At 37.3% G+C, this 19,275-nt stretch overlaps 1 protein-coding gene across 2 annotated transcripts in view; it reads left to right on the top strand.

Moving 5' to 3' along the window:
* Nucleotides 1–19,275, top strand: part of LOC306880011 (protein FAM184A-like) — a 144,853-nt gene that overhangs the window by 118,571 nt on the left and 7,007 nt on the right. For both annotated transcript variants that reach the window (XM_079433274.1, XM_079433275.1), the window contains exons 14-17: nt 7,833–8,017; nt 11,571–11,717; nt 16,144–16,261; nt 17,323–17,427. In XM_079433274.1, the coding sequence (XP_079289400.1) occupies nt 7,833–8,017; nt 11,571–11,717; nt 16,144–16,261; nt 17,323–17,427 (555 nt within the window). The remainder of the gene's footprint in view (nt 1–7,832; nt 8,018–11,570; nt 11,718–16,143; nt 16,262–17,322; nt 17,428–19,275) is intronic.

The raw sequence follows: 19,275 nt of genomic DNA on the forward strand, positions 1-19,275 counted from the left end.
GTCTTGGGGATCATCAAGATGTTTTCTGGCAAAACTGAGACGAGCCTTTATGTTCTTATTGCTCAGCATCAGATTTCGTCTTGGAACTCTGCCATGCAGGCCATTTTTTATGGTGGAGTCATGAACACTGACCTTAACTGAGGCAAGTGAGGTCTGCAGTTCTTTAGATGTTGTTGTGGGGTCTTTTGTGACCTCTTGGATGAGTCGTCGCTGCGCTCTTTGTCTAAGCGCCCTCTTGGATGAACAAACACAGGGCCATGTGGGTTTGGATTTTGTTTTCCCTTCATAAAAAACCCCTTCATTTAAAAACTGAAATGTTATGTTTACTTGTGTTATCTTTGATTAATATTTAACACTAGAACTCCCAGAGAGCAGCCATTTGGCTTTTCTACCTATAAAACCCGCAGGACAGCCGATGGGCTGGAAGGCTTTAGGCTAATATCCTTAATCAGCTGTGAACAGTTGCTTTTGTTATGTAAACAATGTGGGGCCATGCTGAGCCAATTCAAGGAAACTGGTGTTTCACTTTGCCATCTTAGGGAGAAATCAACACACATGTTTTTTTTTTGTCCTTTGTTGCTGAGATTTATTGATAAAAACAGTACAAAATAAAATAAAAAAGAAACCAACCATTTGTACACATATTTACAAATAATATTAAAAAGTGAGTGAGTACATTCCAGCAATCACTCACAATCCTGGCACTGCCATGGTATCTCCCGTCTGCATTTACCACATGTGTATCTGTAGCAGTGAACACATCGCACAGTGGTATGATTGTTCTTGCATTGGTGTTTGACTTGACACATGGCTCTTTTTCCAGGGCTAGGTGTGGAGGGTTGTGTCCGAAGGAATTGTTCTTTTCTTGCCTTCTTCGCACACATATGAGAGTTAGCCAACTCTCTTGCAAGCTCCACCAGGAAGTCCACCCGTCTTTCCTGCCTTCCGGTGCATGCTTGATACAGCACATGTGCATTCAGTGCTGCCATGTCAATCATGTAATAGAACACGGCAACTGGCCAGCACCGTGTCCCTGTGCGGACAGTGTACTCCTGCACCATCTGGTCCATCACATCCACGCCGCACTTTGTGGTGTTGTAAAGGGTGACAGTGTTTGGCGTCCTTTTGGTGGTATTATCAGTCTGAATCACGCTGTGCATGCTGCTAAGAATGTAGACGGTCTTCTTCCGTTTGGGCACATACGCCGTCAGCGTAGCAGCAGTGGTTGAAAACACCTAATAAATAAGATAAATTGTTATTTTCATAGCACTTTTACACACAATGACACAATGACACACTTGGTGGTGTTGATTCTAAAAATTAGAAACACATAAACATAGAACCACAAAAGACCTGCAACATACCTGAGTGGTGAATTCATTGCGATCTGTGTGTCTAGCGGATTGAGGGATTTCCCGGCGAATCTTGTTGACTGTGCCGAGGATGGTGGTTTTCCGGCTAAGAAGTTTATGCGCAAGTGACAGCGACGTGAAGAAATTGTCCGTGGTAACATTTCTGCCCTTGTCTAGGAATGGTTCCATCAGCCTCATCACTACATTTTCAGACAGTCTCTCTCCACTGGGACGACTAGGGTCCTTGCCAAGATATGGGAGGACATTACAAATGTACTTGGATTTTAGGTCGCAAGCCACCCAAAACTTGATCCCAAACTTGTCAGGCTAATTCATACCTGTTTACACCTGGGCAAGACCCTACATGCCAATGTGAGACAAGTTCTCTGCTTTTAGCAGCCCTCCCTCCCCCACACATACAAACAAGCCACCAGCAACCAGTCACACACACACCCCCAACCCCCCTGCAGATTGCTCAGGTAATGACCACATTTACACATGAATTGATGCTAATGATAGCCAAAAGACTAGCCAGTTAGCATCCACTTGGCTAAAGGAGGGGTAAAAAACTCTGGGATTTCTAGTGTTAAATTAGTTTGATGATCTGAAGCATTAAAGTGTGACAAACATGCAAAAAAAATAACAAATCAGGAAGGGGGTCAACTTTTTTCACTCTTTTTCACACCACTGTATGGTTTGTTAGGATAGGACAATATTTGGTTGAGATACAACTATTTGAATATCTGGAAAAAGAGGGTGCAAAAAAAAAATCTAAATATTGTGAAAATCGCCTTGAAGTTCAAGTTCTTAGCAATGCATATCCCTAAATAAAAATTAAGTTTTGTACATACGAGGAATTTGTTTTAGTGACAGTAGCTCCACAGTGCGACAATGACAGCAACAGGACAGGACACAGATAATAAAAAAAAATAATAATAATAATGTACAAATATACAAAAATGGACAATGTGCCAAAAAACACAAACTAATATACAAAATAGACAATTCAGGATGTACAGGTATGTTAGGTGTAAATTTGAAATATAAAAGTATGTGTGTAAAATAAAAATAAAAAAGTATGATAGTGTTGTGTTTCATGTTTATTGTTAAGAGTTCAAGTATTCATGAGATGGATTGCCTGAGGGAATAAACTGTTTCTGTGTCTGGTCGTTCTGGTGCACAGAGCTCTGTAGCATCGACCAGACGGCAACAGTTCAAAGAGGGAGTCTGCTGGATGTGAGGGGGTCCAGAGTGATTTTACCAGCCCTTTTGCTCACTCTGGATAAGTACAGTTCTTGGAGAGTGGGGAAGGTTGTACCAATGATTCGCTCAACAATCCGGACTACCCTCTGTAGTCTTCTGAGGTCAGATTCGGTAGCTGAGCTGAACCAGACAGTTATTGAAGTGCAGAGGATGGATTCAATGATGGCAGAGTAGAACTGTTTCAGCAAGTCCTGTGGCAGGTTGAACTTCCTCAGCTGGCAAAGGAAGTACAACCTCTTCTGGGCCTTTTTCACAATAGAGTCAATGTGAATGGCCCACTTCAGGTCCTGAGAAATTGTGGTGACCAGGAATCTGAATGACTCAACTGCAGCCACAGTGCTGTTCATGATGGTGAGTGGGGGGAGTGCAGGGGGGGTTCTCCTGAAGTCCACAATCATCTCCACAGTTTTGAGCGTGTTGAGCTCCAGGTTGTTAAGACTGCACCAGACAGCCAGCTCCTTGACCTCCTGTCTGTAAGCAGACTTGTCACCATCCTGAATGAGGCCAATCAGTGTGGTGTCGTCTGCAAACTTCAGGAGCTTGACAGACGGGTCTTTAGATGTGCAGTCGTTGGTGTACAGGGAGAATAGCAGTGGGGAGAGAACGCAGCCCTGAGGAGCTCCAGTGCTGATGGTGCGGGTGCTGGATGTGTATTTTCCCAGCCTCACTAGCTGCTGCCTGTCTGTCAGGAAGCTGTTGATCCACTGACAGACGGAGGTGGGAACAGAAAGCTGAGTTAGTTTGGGCAGGAGGAGGTCTGGAATGATAGTGTTAAAGGCCGAGCTGAAGTCCACAAACAGGATCTTCACATAAATCCATGGTCTGTCCAGGTGTTGCAGTATGTAATGCAGTCCCATGTTGACTGCATCATCCACAGACCTGTTTGCTCTGTAGGCAAACTGCAGGGGGTCCAGTGATATCCTTCAGATAAGCCAAAACCAGTTTTTCAAATAAGTTCATGACCACAGATGTTAGAGCCACAGGTCTGTAGTCGTTAAGTCCTGTTATCTTGGGTTTCTTTGGGACAGGGATGATGGTGGAGCATTTGAAGCATGAGGGGACTTCGCACAGCTCCAGTGAACTGTTGAAGATCTGTGTGAAGATGAGGGCCAGCTGGTCAGCACCGGATTTCAGACAGGCTGGTGTCACACCGTCTGGGCCTGGTGCCTTCCCTCTCTTGTTCTTTTTGAAGACCTGGCGCACGTCATCTTCTCTTATCTGCAGTTCAGGTGTGGGGGAGAGGGGGGTTGCAGGAGGTGTGAATGGTGTTTTCTCAAACATACAATAGAACTAATTAAGATCGTCTGCCAGTTGTTGATTCTCAACAGTGCTGGGGGATGGTGTCTTGTAATTGGTGATGTCTTTCAGACCTTTCCACATTGAAGCCGTGTCACTGGAAGAGAATTGGATCCTTAATTTATCTGAATAATTCCTCTTTGCCACTCTGATCTCCTTTTCCAGTGTGTATTTGGCCTGTTTATACAAGACTCTGTCCCCATTCCTGTAAGCATCTTCTTTGGCCTGACGGAGCTGTCTGAGTTTTGCAGTGAACCACGGTTTGTCGTTGTTATAAGTTAGATGAGTCCTGGTAGGAATGCACATATCCTCACAGAAACTGATATAAGATGATACAGTCTCTGTGAGCTCATCCAGATCATCAGCAGCTTCAAAAACACTCCAATCAGTAAGGTCGAGACAGGCTTGTAAAACCCGCTCTGTCTCATTAGTCCATCTCTTTACAGTCCTTAATACAGGTTTAACAGATTTAAGTTTCTGCCTGTAGGATGGAATAAGATGAACCAAACAGTGATCCAGACAGAACCAAACAGAGTCCTAAAGCTGCTCGTGGAACAGAGTGATATGCGTCCTTTATCGCTGTGTAACAGTGATCCAATATATTACTGTCTCTGGTGGGACATGTGATGTGCTGTCTGTATTTTGGCAGTTCGCGGGAGAGATTTGCTTTATTAAATTCCCCGAGAATGATTAAAACAGAGTCCGGGTGTTGTTGCTCACTCTCTGTGATAAGCGAATTTCTGTAGAGCTGTGCTCACGTGCGCTTGCGGTGGAATGTAGACACTCACGAGAATGAATGAGCAGAACTCCCACGTCGAATAGAACAGCTTGCAGTTAATGAAGAGCATTTCTAGATCTGAACAGCACATCTTCTTTAACACAGTTACATCTGTACACCACCTCTCATTGGTGTAAAAGCATGTCCTGCCACCAAGCGATTTCCCCGTTGATTCCGCGTCCCGATCTGCTCTGATCAGCATGAAATTAGGCAGATGTAAGGCGCAGTCTGGAATGGTGTCGTTCAGCCAGGTTTCCGTGAAACACAGAGTAGCAGAGTTAGAAAAGTCCTTGTTAAACCGGGAAAGCAGAAGGAGTTTGTCCGTTTTGTTGGGTAGAGAGCGGAGATTCGGCAGATGGATGCTAGGCAGTCTATTAAACATTATCACTGTAAGGGACTTTACTTTTAACCATTTATCTATAGCATTGTTACAGTCTTTTATCATTAAAATGACAATAAAATTATAGTGCATCTTAAACAAATCCAAGTCTGACTACAAATATATAGTCAGTGTGGATGTGAGAAGGAGGCCGCTGTGTGCTCCAGGCACTGCTCCGGTGGTCTTCTGGAGGCACAGTCTTGAGTTGTGTAAATGAAAATGTCACAGGCAGACCCCTGACAGTTCTGCTCCAGCACATTAACATCACGCATACATCCAGTGAACGGTCAGGGAATAAAGACCATTTTGTTTTTCCTCAACACACACCTGAGTCCGAGCACATGGAGTGTTACAGTTCAGAGACTCGTCATTCATGAGCTTACTGAGATAATTCAACAGCAGGAAGAGCAGATGTTTTCTTGACGTTCTGTTGATATACAGAAGGCTCAGATACTTTCTTTTAGGGGCCAGATTGTCCATATCTTAGTAACATGTTCAAACATATTTTTAAAATATACCAAAAATTGCATAATCTTGCACTTTTCAGCCAGTCTTTCAGCCCATACAGAAATTATAATTATCTTGATAATTATAAATGGGAAGGTATGGCTACTTTATTGCATTTGATTCTATAACTATGCTGTTTTAATACTGTAATATGGATTATTAAACTAATGGACTTCTCTAAAGAATGACATAATGCAGAGTAGGAGAAACAGACTGTCATTGATTCAAAGTGTTACTATTTGGAATGGACAGATTTTCTTAGAAGTGAACGTGCTGCTTTTGTGCTTCATTCGCAAGATGAACCATCTGTTGTGATTTGGAATTATTAACAAATGCTCTTTCAGGGTAATTCACGGTCATCTACAGTGGCTGTGATATTTTTATAATTATGTGAGCGTGTATACATTAGAAATCATTTTCACACCGGGGATATGCACAAATTTGTTTTTAATACAAAGGTTTGCTATTTATTACTTTTTCTGCTGACATTGGCATCCTTTATCACGGAATTCATCCTGGAGGAAGCCCTTCTGGGCCACAGGTTTTCTTTGCTACACACACTGAAACCGTTATTGAGCTAATTGTTGTGTGAAATGATATTTACAGACATTCAGAGTTGGATGAGCAGATTGTAATTTGATTAAGCAAGAGCCATTAACTGCATAAAACTGGAAATGGGCTCGGCTGTATTTTCCAGGAGGATTTCTACTTCTTCCTGTGCATGAGGCATTTAAAAGTCAAAGTGTCAGTGGAGTGGAAAATTGCCCATGAGACAAGCGTTGTCTAATTAATCTAACCCAGGCTGTACTGGAGTCTGACGTATACAGTTGTGCATATAATCGTTACAGTAGAGAACAGCCTATGTGGCAATATCTATGAATACAGTATACTTTGGTGTCCCATTACTTTTTTTTAGTGGCATGAATGTGATGTTTGGGCTGAGAACTATTAGATATGTTTGATAAACTGTTATCTAACAGAATATTAACATATTCTGAGATCTTTAAAATGATCAGATGTCTTAAACCATTAAAATGGATGGTAACACTTTACAATAATGTATTACAATATGTATTAATTAACATGAACAAACAATGAACACTGCATTTATTACACTCTTTATTAATGTTAGTTAATAAAAATACAGTTATTCATTGTTTGTTCATGTTAGTTCACAGTGCATTAACTAATGTCAACAAACACAACTTGTTATTTTAGTAATGCATTAATAAATGCTGAAATTAGCTTTAACTAAGATTAATAAATGCTTTGGAAGTATTGTTCATGCTTAGTTTGTGTTAACTAATGAACCTTATTGTAAAGTGTTAGCAAACGGATTTTAGTTTGTCCAACAACTAAAATGTATTTTTATTTTATTTTATTGTATTGCTTATGTTTGTTTTAAATGATTAATTTTAAAGAGTCAGGCTCTAATTTGTACCCTATTTGGGTATTGTGTGCTGTATATTAAAAATGAGAAAATTTGGATGACATATCATGGAAAACATATTCAGATTTCAGTAACATCAGGGTTATTGTTAGTCATTTTGCATGCAGAAAGGTTAGCCAATGATTACAGATGTCATTTGCATATAAAATCCTTAACAGTAACAAAACAGCCTGTTTAATGATAAAGGTCAGAGAGAGGGCGGAAAATTTGGAAGTAAACTATGAAAATGGACTCTTTCTGAAAAAAAAGCATTTATTTAATTATGGTGGTATTTTTGGTTATTCAGTGTTTTATTCAATGGCATACATTTTTTCAGTGTTCTGAAATGTATTTCTGCAAGAGAAGTTTCCTCGCTATTTCTTTTTGCCATTTTTTGCCATTCAAGTAACTGAACACTTAAGAAAGTTGCTGAAAGTTGTTCCCCAGTAACTTCAGACATGGACTCAAGGCCCATTAGCTCCTGACGTCCCTCAAGAGATGAAACTCTAGTGCTAAAATCTCCATGCTAAAAATAATGCTTAAATTATTTATTCATAACTAAACTATTCATATATTTGAAGATGTAGTGTATAAGCAACTCAAACCAGATGGATGTGCCATCAATATTAGATCCCATTCCCAACATAGTCTCAAAGTGCAATGTGAAAACAGCATCTGTGGGAACTCCATGTGTCTAAATTCTGATGTTTCAGGAAGAGCCTTCACATCACACAATCCACGCTCTTACGTAACACATGGCATTCTCAAGTAAGGTCAGTCTGGCATTTATTGTGGCCTCGGTTTACCTTGCGTTCTTGCGTGTTGCAGGAATGTGAGCTTCTGAGTCGCATCTCAGATCTGCAGGAGGAGGTCAGTCGCAGGAAGAAGCACATTGCCAATCTGGACCACGAGATTCACACCCTGAACGAGAACATCAGCACTTTGACCAAGGAGCTGGAACTCAAGGGCAAAGAGGTTTTGAAGATCCGTAGCGAGGCCAATCAGCAGATCAGGTGAGTCTTGGATTGGAGATTGTGAAGTTTTCTTGCATTGTAACAAAGTATTTTTACTTCATTACCTCGGCTCCAAAAAAAAGTCACATTAAAGTTTGCTAACATTACCAGTTAGTTATGAAACGTTTTTTTCTGAGTGTTCACATCCTTTTTGAAATGCTGTTGAAAATATTCTTTTATCGGTTACACAAACATTAAGGAAAAAATAAAAAATTTCTTTGAATGTTCTTAAACAAGTAGTAACATTTGACAAACGTTCAAATTAAATGTTTAAGAAAAAACATTACATCAAATATGTATAAATAATCTTTTTGTGCTAACATTTTTAGAAAATTATTAAAGACCAGATAACAAACATTCTATTAATGTTCGTAATTTTGAGAGAACCTTGCCAGAACGTACTTAAATACTTCATCGGAGCATTTTTATTTTGGGAAACTTTTACTTCAATACATCCAAAGCATGTTACTTCACCACATTTAAAAAAACATTGTTCCTCTTTATATTAATCTTTTTTTTTTTAATAAAAAGTGTTTGTCTTAATTGCATACAGTAGCATTCATTTTAAGTGTTTCTCATAGCATTCCTCTTAAAATGTCAACGCATTTTGCCCCACTTGTGACGAAGTCGTGGCCTAATGGTTAGAGAGTCGGACTTGTAATCCAAAGGTTGTGGGTTCGAGTCCATGGCCGGCAGGGATTGTAGGCGGGGGGAGTGAATGTCCAGCGCTCTCTCCACCCTCAATACCACGACTGAGGTGCCCTTGAACAAGGCACCGAACCCCCAACTGCTCCCCGGGCGCTGCAGCATAAAATGGCTGCCCACTGCTCCGGGTGTGTGTTCACGGTGTGTGTGTGTTCACTGCTGTGTGTGTGCACGTTGGATGGGTTAAATGCAGAGCACGAATTCCGAGTATGGGTCACCATACTTGGCTGAATGTCACTTCACTTAATCTTTGTGTTGTATTTTTATACTACTCATCACTTCATGTTTACACATATTTTGTATTTTCATTTTTAAAATACTGATATGTTATATTATTTCACTTATTTGCACACTTTAATTATCATTAACTGCATTAGTAATGGATATTCTAGTAATAGGTTTGTTAATAAAAAGTTGAAAAAGGGTGAATATAGTTAACTAAAACTAAATCTGAAAGTAAAATTAAAACCATAAAAAATTAATTCCTTCAAATAAAATAAATATTAACTGAAATAAAATCAAATAAAAAAATATTTTTATTTCAGCAAGTCGCCATTGCCAATACAGCATTTCTCATTTTAATTAGTTTAACTTAATAACTAAACCAAAATAACTAAAACTAAAACTGAAATAAAAACTAATAAAAAAAAAGCACACAACAAAATGACTAAAACTTTAACTAAAATTAAAGCTAATTAAAATTAATTACTGGAGTAATATTTTATTTTTTCATTAGATTTTTGTATGTCATCCACCACTTCATTTAGAAAACAGTGAGTAAACTCTTTGCAAATTGAGAAAATTTCACCTCACGTCTGCATGCATGGGGTTGCATGAGGTCATCCTTGTTCAGTAGAACATCTGCAATCCTTAAACAACCTCTAATGTGACATTCTCCTCTGGTTTTATGTGACAGGAGTCATTGGAAATTCAATTATTTTCAAGCAGAATGGAGTTTCACCATGTTCTTGCCTAGAAAGTCCTATCAGGATCTTGGTGCTGTCTGGCTCTTTTGGACAGTGCTGTGTGTCTTTTGTAGTAGTTTAAAGAAAAGAAAACAGACTTTTTAAAAGGGAAATCAATCAGATTAGAAAACCCGATCTCATCGCAGAGCCATTATATTTTTTATTCAGGAGGTGATATTAATATTTCACCCTTGTATTAATAAGTAAAAAAGCCATTTAGCCATAGTGGCTGTTTTGAGATAATGTGATTGTTTAGTAAAACACATCATAATGCAAGACAGGTGCTGATCTCATTTCACTTTCAATTATGTAATACTGACATATCCAGATCCTGAGATAAATGCGACAAATAAATTGCATCGCCGTTCCCCAGGGGTATATCATTTACCGAGAGGAGATCCTGCTTTATTGCTCTTTATGTGAAAAATAAAATGTTTCAGATAAAAGCCATATAGCATAGAAATAGCAGTATGGAAAATGAGCATATCCTAACTAAAAATCTATAGTATGTAGTAGGAAGTGTGTTGTCTTTTGAAAACGGCACAACTCTTGTAATACAATGCTTTGTGAATGTTATTTACTCCGACAGAACATTTGTATCAGAGCAAAGAAACAAACACTGAGCTGGATGAAAGTTTCATGTAACAGAGGAATCAAAGGAAGTGCTCGCTGCGCTAATAGATCACAACAGTGAACCGCACACTTTTGTAGCAGACCTGCTTACATTTTCTTATTCATTTTCTCCATAGAGACTTCAAAACATTCTTTAATAAAGAGCTCTAAGCCATAAATCAAACTAACCAGCTCTGAGCTGAATGACAATATTACAACTTTTGAAAAAATAAAATGTTTGAAAATACAAAACAAAATTTTTTGAGGGAAGGAGTTATACTGCAAAATAAATTTTCTCAAAGTAGTCCTCCAAACAGTTGTAAACACTGTTTAAAAATACATTTGTCTAAGCTTTGTTTTCATAGAACATATCTTATAATATATAATATATATAACTATATTTTTCTTACCTCACTGGTAAATAGTTTTTTTGTTTTTGTTTTTTTTAAGCATAAATGTAACACAGTTGAGTGAGATTTTGTTTCCCATAAAACAAGAAAAAAAGAATATGCATGTATGGGTTAAGAAAAATAATTTAATAAATTATATTTTAAAATACTTTTAATCAGCAGTGACGCATTAAATTGATCAAAAGTGACAGTTGTTTAGAACTTTCTGTTTATCAAAGCATCCTGAAAAAATGTGTCATGCTTTCCACAACAATATGGTTTTTAACATTTATAATATTGACAATAAGAAATGTTTGAGCATCAGCATATTACAATGATTTCTGAATGATCATGTGACACTGAAGACCAAAAATCCAGCTGTGCATCACAGGAATAAATTACATTTTATATTATATTGAAATTGGAAACAGTAATTTTAAATTGTATTATTTCAAAATATTACTGTTTTTACTGTATTTTCAATCAAATAAATGAAGCCTTGGTGAGCAAGCAAGACTTCTTTCAAAAACAATAATATGAAATCATTTGAATGGCGGTGCAGATAAATAATAATATTTATTTCTTTATGCATGCATGCAGGTATTCATCCATTGAACTATTAGGAATTTGAATCTAAACGATTTAATGAATCAAACCTATTGATTATAGTTCCTGGATTAGAAGTATAAAATACAATATATTTAATATACAACATAATATATGCAAATATTGTTGTATCACGTATGCTTCATTTATTTCCATCTCAAAATCTATTTCTCTTTGGATGAAATGTCCTGCAGGCCTACATCTGTAGTGCTGTGGGGTTACAGAGAGCTTTGTAGAGTCATTGAGAGTGACGTGTGTGTGTGTTTGTGTTCACAGAGCTCATGAGCAGGACCTGTGTAAGAAACACGAGCGTGAGATGGCCGAGCTGAATGTTCTCCACCACAGAGAAACACAAAACATGCTGTCAGACTTCAACAAGGCCCAGGAACTGCTGAAGGACAAGATCTCTGCCCTGCAGATCCTGTGAGTTCATGCACCACAAAAGAGTCCATATGCGATATACAGTATGTGTATTTTGGAGGATGAAGGTTCAGTAACTTCTGTTTTGACTGGTTATTTACATGCATTTGGTGACAGAGGCTATAAAACAACTTGGATGCGAACAAAAGGACACCAGACTGTGATGTAGACTCAGAGGGGTTGGTGGAGTGAAAGTGACGTGACATGTGCCCAAGTATGGTGACCCATACTCAGAATTTGTGCTCTGCATTTAACCCATCCAAAGTGCACACACACACACACACACACCGTGAACACACACCTGGAGCAGTGGGCAGCCCGGGGAGCAGTTGGGGGTTCGGTGCCTTGCTCAAGGGCACCTCAGTCGTGGTATTGAAGGTGGAAGAGAGCGCTGGACATTCACTCCCCCCACCTACAATCCCTGCCGGACCTGAGACTCGAACCCGTGACCTTTGGGTTATGAGTCCGACTCTCTAACCATTAGGCCACGACTGCCCCACAGGGAGAAGATGAGGACAGTGTTTCTGAAGAGATGCTGGGAGGGAGACAGAGAAGAGATCTAGATATATATCTAGTGAGAACTGAGAGCAGAATAGACGACCCTGTCAAAGCAGCTCAGATAAGAGTAGCAGATGCCTTTAGCTACGAAACATGCTGTTTATGTGTATTTTTCGTGTTTGGATTAGGGTTATTTTGTGCTCTGACAAGAGACATTGTTCATATGGAGAAGCAAGCATGTAAATAATGATCTTCTCCATCATTTAATGAATTATTGCTGCTATGATTACTGGAAAATGCGTTTTAAACACATTTTTGTTTGTGCCGTTATAGTGCAACGTTAGATTGAACTAAAAATGACAATGAATTGATTGAAATATTTATGAGACATTAACACACTGAAAAAAATTGGGATAGAAACAATTTTCATTGAGAAAATTCTAGTAAATTTCACAAATAATTACAAAGAAATAGCAAGTAGCTAATACATTGAATTAAATTACATTTTTAATTAACAAGACTGAAATGGTGTTTTCTTTTAAAACATACTTAAGTAATCTATTTACAACTTTCAGAGTGTATATGAGCTTTGTAAAAAGTGTCTGGTTAAATGGGATTATGGGTGGTTTATGGGAGAAAAAAGATTTTGTTTTAATTAATATTATTGCACTAGATGTGTGAATAATTTAAGTTGAATACATGTAAATTGGGACACTTTTTAACATTGAGATGAATGGGAAAAATGTCCTAGTTTATTTGTATTCACCCTAATTTTTCCTTAATGGTCAGTTTTATATATCCGCTATACAGACTTTAAATGATAAACATGTTTAGATGAATTTGAGTCAGAAAGACAGCCGTACATGAACAGCAGGTGTTTGTAGGTGTATATTCGTGTGTGTGTGTGTGTGTGTGCGTATATAAATATAGAAAGCTGGCAGGGTTGTAGAAGAGCTCTTTGACTGTAGATATTGCTGTCAGAGGTGACCTAATTTAGGTTTACTTGAACGAGAACACCAACACATCCCGTTATTGAACAGCTTATCGTATAAAAATAGTTTATCTGACTGCCTGAATCCGCTCAGTATTCACAACTGATAATGAATAGTTTAGATTCTGGAAGTGTGTGTCATGACATGGAAAGGCCCCACGGCCCACAAAATACCAGGGAGCGATAGAGTTGCATTTAACAAAGTGCAAAATATCTGAGGTTCATTTAAATCCTAGTGTTTTTAATTAATAATTTATCAAATCCATCTGTGAAAATGATTATTTGGTGTGTTCATGAGACGAAGGATGTGAAGGACTGATCTTAAAGGAATTGTTCACCCAAAAATGAAGATTCTATCATTTATTCATTCCCTATGTAGTTCCAGATTTCTGACTTGCTTTTTTCACTGAAATAAAAGAGTAGATGTTCATGCAACTCTTTTTAAGATCCAAAAACGTACCATAAAAGTAGTTTATGAGTACCAGGCATTCTGAAATCATATGACAACTTTGTGTGACATTTAGACCAATTTAAGGCATTAATCAGTGACGAATGTCATTAGTTGTCTTGTGTCTGGCAGCTGATCTTGGTGCAACGAGTTTATTCATACTGAAGCACAAATGAGTAAATATTGGTCTGTTTTTCAGAATCAAAAACCTTGAATGCGTTATAATTCTCATTCCTAGTGGTTTTGTTTCTTCTTATTGATTATTCAGTCTCTTAAAAGTTCCATTAATGATTCTTTTGGTACTTTTTAAGGAAAACAAAATTCCTTTTCACTGCCAAAATTAGATCTTTTGAATAATAAGTGAGCTCATTTTTATTAGTCTATTTACAGGCTTAATTGACTAAAATCGTAGCAATCATACTACGCTGTATATTTATCTTAAGAAAACTTGGTTATATGGTGCACAAGTCATTTGGGCCTATTTTTATGCTATTTTCATTGTTTTTTTTGTCATTTTTGGATCTTGACAGCTCCATTCACTTACGTTGTGTGGAAAAGATAACCTGTTGAGTTCCATAAAAGAATTACTCATACAGGTTTTTGAATGACATGAGAGTGCGTAAATGATTTCAGGGTGAGCTATTTTGAACATCTGCCTCATCTGAGTATTTTTAGTGTGAGAAGTGTGAAGCAGTCACAACTTGTATCCCTCTGCATTTCTTAAGCGTGCCATCTCCAGGTGTCCCTTAGGAGTAGAGATACGCAGCCAGCTAATTAAACGTAACACAAAGCTATTGAAATGACAGTCCTGTCCTCTGTGCAATTAATTATTATGACATCTTGGCTTCCCCAAACCTAGTCCTCCAACCAGTTTTAAATTTCAACCTATTTAAGTCTCATGAATATTTCATGTGTGTGGTGATTCTCAGTGATCCTCGTGTGTGGAGCATGAGCTGCTCTACTGTAACCGCTCGAGTGCACTCTGCAGGCTGCATGCACTGTTTTGTTGCTGTCACTTTAAATGGAAAAATAGGCTTGATGCGAATGGTGTTTATTTACTCAGAAAGGCCCGTTCAGTGAACCGCTATTATGAATCTGTTTAAAGGGGTAATTTCTTATGTATGGTTTTAGCTTTTTCGTGAGGTCAACTAGTAATGATTAATTTTTTTCCATAAGCAGTCATAATTTTGTTTTTCATGACTTTTCCAGATTGATAGATGGACAGACAGATAAAGAGAAATAGGTGATGGATGAATAGATAGACGGGTGGCTGGATGGATGGATGGATGGATGGATGGATAGATAGATAGACTGACAAAGCAGATTGATTGATTGATTTGATTGGTTGGATGATGGATGGATGGATGGATGGATGGATGGATAAAAAGATAGACAGATAGATGGATGTCCTTGTTTAGAAGTGAAGTTGTCTGAAATGGACACTTTCAAATTTAGTTCTTGTGGCGGGAGAGTGTAAATCTGCAAGGGCAGTGCCCATCTGGCCCCAGGTTAATGACCTATTTAGTTTGAATAGATAAACATGCCCTTAGTAGTTAAAACTGTAGTGTTGTCCTCTGTTTGCAGCAATTTAAAACTATTCATGAATCAGCCTCAGTTTCATTATTACCAGCTGTTGTGAAGTCCTTAGGGAAGGTTTTCATATGAAAACAGCCATCAATCTTAACCCTGTATACCTCTGGGGAAGCGTCACATTGCATGCTCATTAAAGATTCATCACACATTTAGAAACATCCTTCAAAGAATTCCTGTAGATAAAAGAAAGATTGAGCGACAACTATTCAAAGGTGCTGATGATTTTAACTATCACACTAATACAATGTGAAGTAGAGAAAATATAAGGCAGATGCCGATATCATCACAGTGATATTATCAATGGTGTTTAATTCATTCTGTGTTCAAAGCACAAAGCCGTCAGCTTTGCTCTCTAACTAAGCTAAAGTGTGTCAGAATAGTCAAATTTCACTCTCAGTAATGAGTCACAAGCCCAAACAGATGACAGACTGATTGTAAACAGAGTGGCGAGAGGGTTGATAGCTCAGTTTCTAAGCCATGTGACATATTTTGGTGCCTAGACGGCATCCTAATCATGGAAACTCTTAAGTGAACAATTTGAAGTGTTCTACATAGTTAGCAACTCCACTGCCTACACAAATAGTCCTTTGCATGCTACTTCAATTGATTTCAAAAGTGTTATCATTAGCATGTCGCTAAGCTAACGCAGCAATGCTTTAATGAACATGAAAACACAAAAAATCTGTTAAAAATGGTCAATTCTTGATCATTTTCATTAACTGGTTGATATGTAAGTTTATTTCTATTCTACATTTATTTCACCTCATCCACCATCTTGGACTGGGGAAAGCAATGCTAATAATCAAAAACAATGTTAAATGCTAATAATACAGACATTAAGATCCACTGATTTAAAGGTTGTAAAATCTCATCCTAAATAAAATGTCTTTGCTCTTCAGGTTGGAGGGAACAGAAGACAAATTCCGGAACAGAGAGAGCAGGCATGAAGATCTGCAGACAATAGCCGAACTGAAGGATATGGTGGCTGAGAGAGAAGCTTTGGTCAAGAAACTGGTGGTAAGAGCACTTTAAGAAGTGTGACATGCTCATTCACAATACCGCAGGTTTATTGTGAAATTTCTCAAGTATCCCACGGGTGCTCGGTCCTGCTGAGATTAGCAGAGTCTCGCAAAACTGGAGGGATAGATCTGTTTCAGGACAAACAACCCTGCTGAAAAGACCAGCTTAATCCTGCAACAGCCACTTTTCTATGAAAGTCACTCCTTAAAACAATGGTGATTTACGAAAAAAGACTTTCTTTGCTCATAAAAATAGCTAGACGTTTGGCATCTATGTTTCTTGTATCTTTCCGATTCAGAGCGCAATAAAATCACACTAGCACCTGCTAAAATTACACCAGCTAAACTGTTTTTAACAGTGAATTTATCTGATGCATTGAAACTATTTAAAATCAGTGACACATACAAATGATTACAAGTAAAGTTGAATGCAGTTCAGTTAATGAAAATAACATCGATATGGTTTGATACTGAAGATTATATAACTTTTGTAGTTATGTGGATTTGTATGAAATCTTGTTTCTGTACAAGAAAAAAGAGGATAAAAAAATAAATAAAGGTAATTTAGATTTTTTTCTCATAATTTTCTCATAATTAAATAAAGACTGAATTGCGAGATAAAACAGTCATAATTACCTATAAACTCAGAACTGCATGATATAAACTCGTACTTCTGACAAAAAAGTCCGGATTCTGAGAAATAAACTCTTAAGTGAACATTTTGAAGTGTTCTACATAGTTAGCAACTCCACTGCCTACACAAATAGTGCTTTGCATGCTACTTCAATTGATTTCCAAAAGTGTAAATCAACACTTTTCTACTTCAGTTGATTTCAAGACATGCAAAATGCAAATGAGAAAAATATAAAAAATATATATCAAACAATTTCACATAAAATAATATTTTTAATAGAAGCTTATTCATATATTTAATCTTGCTAAACACTTAACTAGCAGATGTTTGTGTTTAGTCACATGTTCTGGAGACAAATGGTGCTCTTATGTCAGTGGTATTATATTGTCCATGAATATCATGAGAGAATCTCCTTTTCCTTCCAGGATGACAAAAAGTTTTACCAGCTGGAGCTTGTCAACAGAGAGACCAACTTCAATAAAATATTCAACGCAAATCCTAATGTTGGTGTCATTAACCCTCTTGTCAAGGTAAGAGTTCTTCTTTGTACTCTGCTGTGTCCTTGTGTGTGGAGCTGGTAGTTGGTTAGTTTAAGATGTAGTGCTTTTCCAAAACCTAGTGATCTGATTAGTCTTAATTTTAGTTTGGATGCTGGCTGTTTGCATGGAATACACTCTTCTGATAAAAAATAGCTTGGCAGAACACAAAGAAATTGAACGAAATGCATGTTCATATGTAATTTACATTGTGTCTAATAGATAGACAGTAGACAGAGAGGCAGCTCACAAAGTTTTGGAAATGACAGCATTGAATGAGGCTTGATAGTTCATCTTGAATGTAATTTCTAACACTGTTTTCTAGCCAGGCATGACACAAAAAAGCAAAAAGTGATAAATTACTTGTGTACATTGCTAATTGGAGTCAGCTGCACCGATATCATGATGGTCACTTGGTTCTACAGTGAAATCTCATTGGATAAAACTCCTGTTCTATAGCTGTATATTAAACATCATATATGCTCTGTTTACTGTGAAAATGACTTTAGGACTGTAGATGTGTTGTGCCTGGTTAGGATGGAGTGTTGCTGGGGTGCAATCAACTGACATGCCGGACTGGAGTTCATTGGAAACACTGTTCACTGGGAGCATGCTGGAGCTCTTACACACACATTATTAAAGGGCTTGTTCTCCCAGAAATTAATATTCTGACATCATTTACTCACCCTCATGTCATTCCAAACCTGCATGGAAACAGAAAAATGTATTTTATTATACTAAAGCTTTCAAGCGACCAAAAAATCCACATGAAGGTATCATAAAAGTAGTCCATACAACTTGTGCACTATATTTTCAATTCTTTTGAAGCTGTATGATATATTTTCTTACTCTTACTCTGAATTAAATGTTCTTTTTATTTTATTTTTGTTGTCTGAAAACTTGTGTGGCATGGAATACGTCCTTACCACCTATGCTAAAAATATTTTATTAATTATTTTATACTAAAATGATTTAATATGAAAAAGTGTTTATTAGTATTTTTAATATTCTTGAATTAGCTTTTAATTTTATATTTAAATTTTTTTTTTTTTTTTTGTATGTTTTTTTCTTTTTTAATATTTCTATTTAGCTTTCTATTTAGTTTCAGTTTTAGTAATTTTAGTACTTAACTTGCATGTATTTATTTCATTTATTTGGCAAGACAACATGTCTAATTTTCAAATGAGTTTTTTAAGTTTTTCATGTAATATTTGTAGGGTTTTTTTCTGATTAATTTTAATTAACAAAAACTGTTTTGAATAGGTTTATATTTCATTTTGAATATTTTCAGTGGATCAGTGAATACGAATGATCCATTTTTTTAATCATTCTGATTCAGGAAGATTGCTAGTAAATAACTTCTGTTTTTCTGATCTTCAAAGCAATCATATAAGCTCAGAAGACTACTTTTATCAACCTTTCATGGTCCGTTTGCATCCATTTTGAAGCATAAAAGCCTCTCAGTTACATAGAAAAGAGCAACCAGTACATGATTCATACAGGTTCAAAACAACGCGATGGTGAGTAAATGATGACCGAATTTTCATTTTTGAGCGACCCATTCCTTTAACTTCCTCTTTTTCCAGAGCTTGAGAGAAAATGATGTCAGTTCCTGACCCAGTCTCTACAATGTCATTCTGTTTGACCAGATATTTCACCGTTGCCCTCATCTGTGTTCTATAACTTCCAAGTGTCAGTGATTACATGTGCATATATGTGTGTGTGTGTGTGTGTGTGCTCACGTGTGACTGTCAGTGTCTCTCGTTACTCCGTGTTCTCTTCCTGTTTAGACATCCAGTTCTTCTTTGCTTTCCAAGCCATTCTTCTTTCAGTCTGAAATTT

Source organism: Barbus barbus, assembly GCF_936440315.1.
Source record: "Barbus barbus genome assembly, chromosome: 14".
Classification (NCBI taxonomy): Eukaryota; Metazoa; Chordata; class Actinopteri; order Cypriniformes; family Cyprinidae; genus Barbus; species Barbus barbus.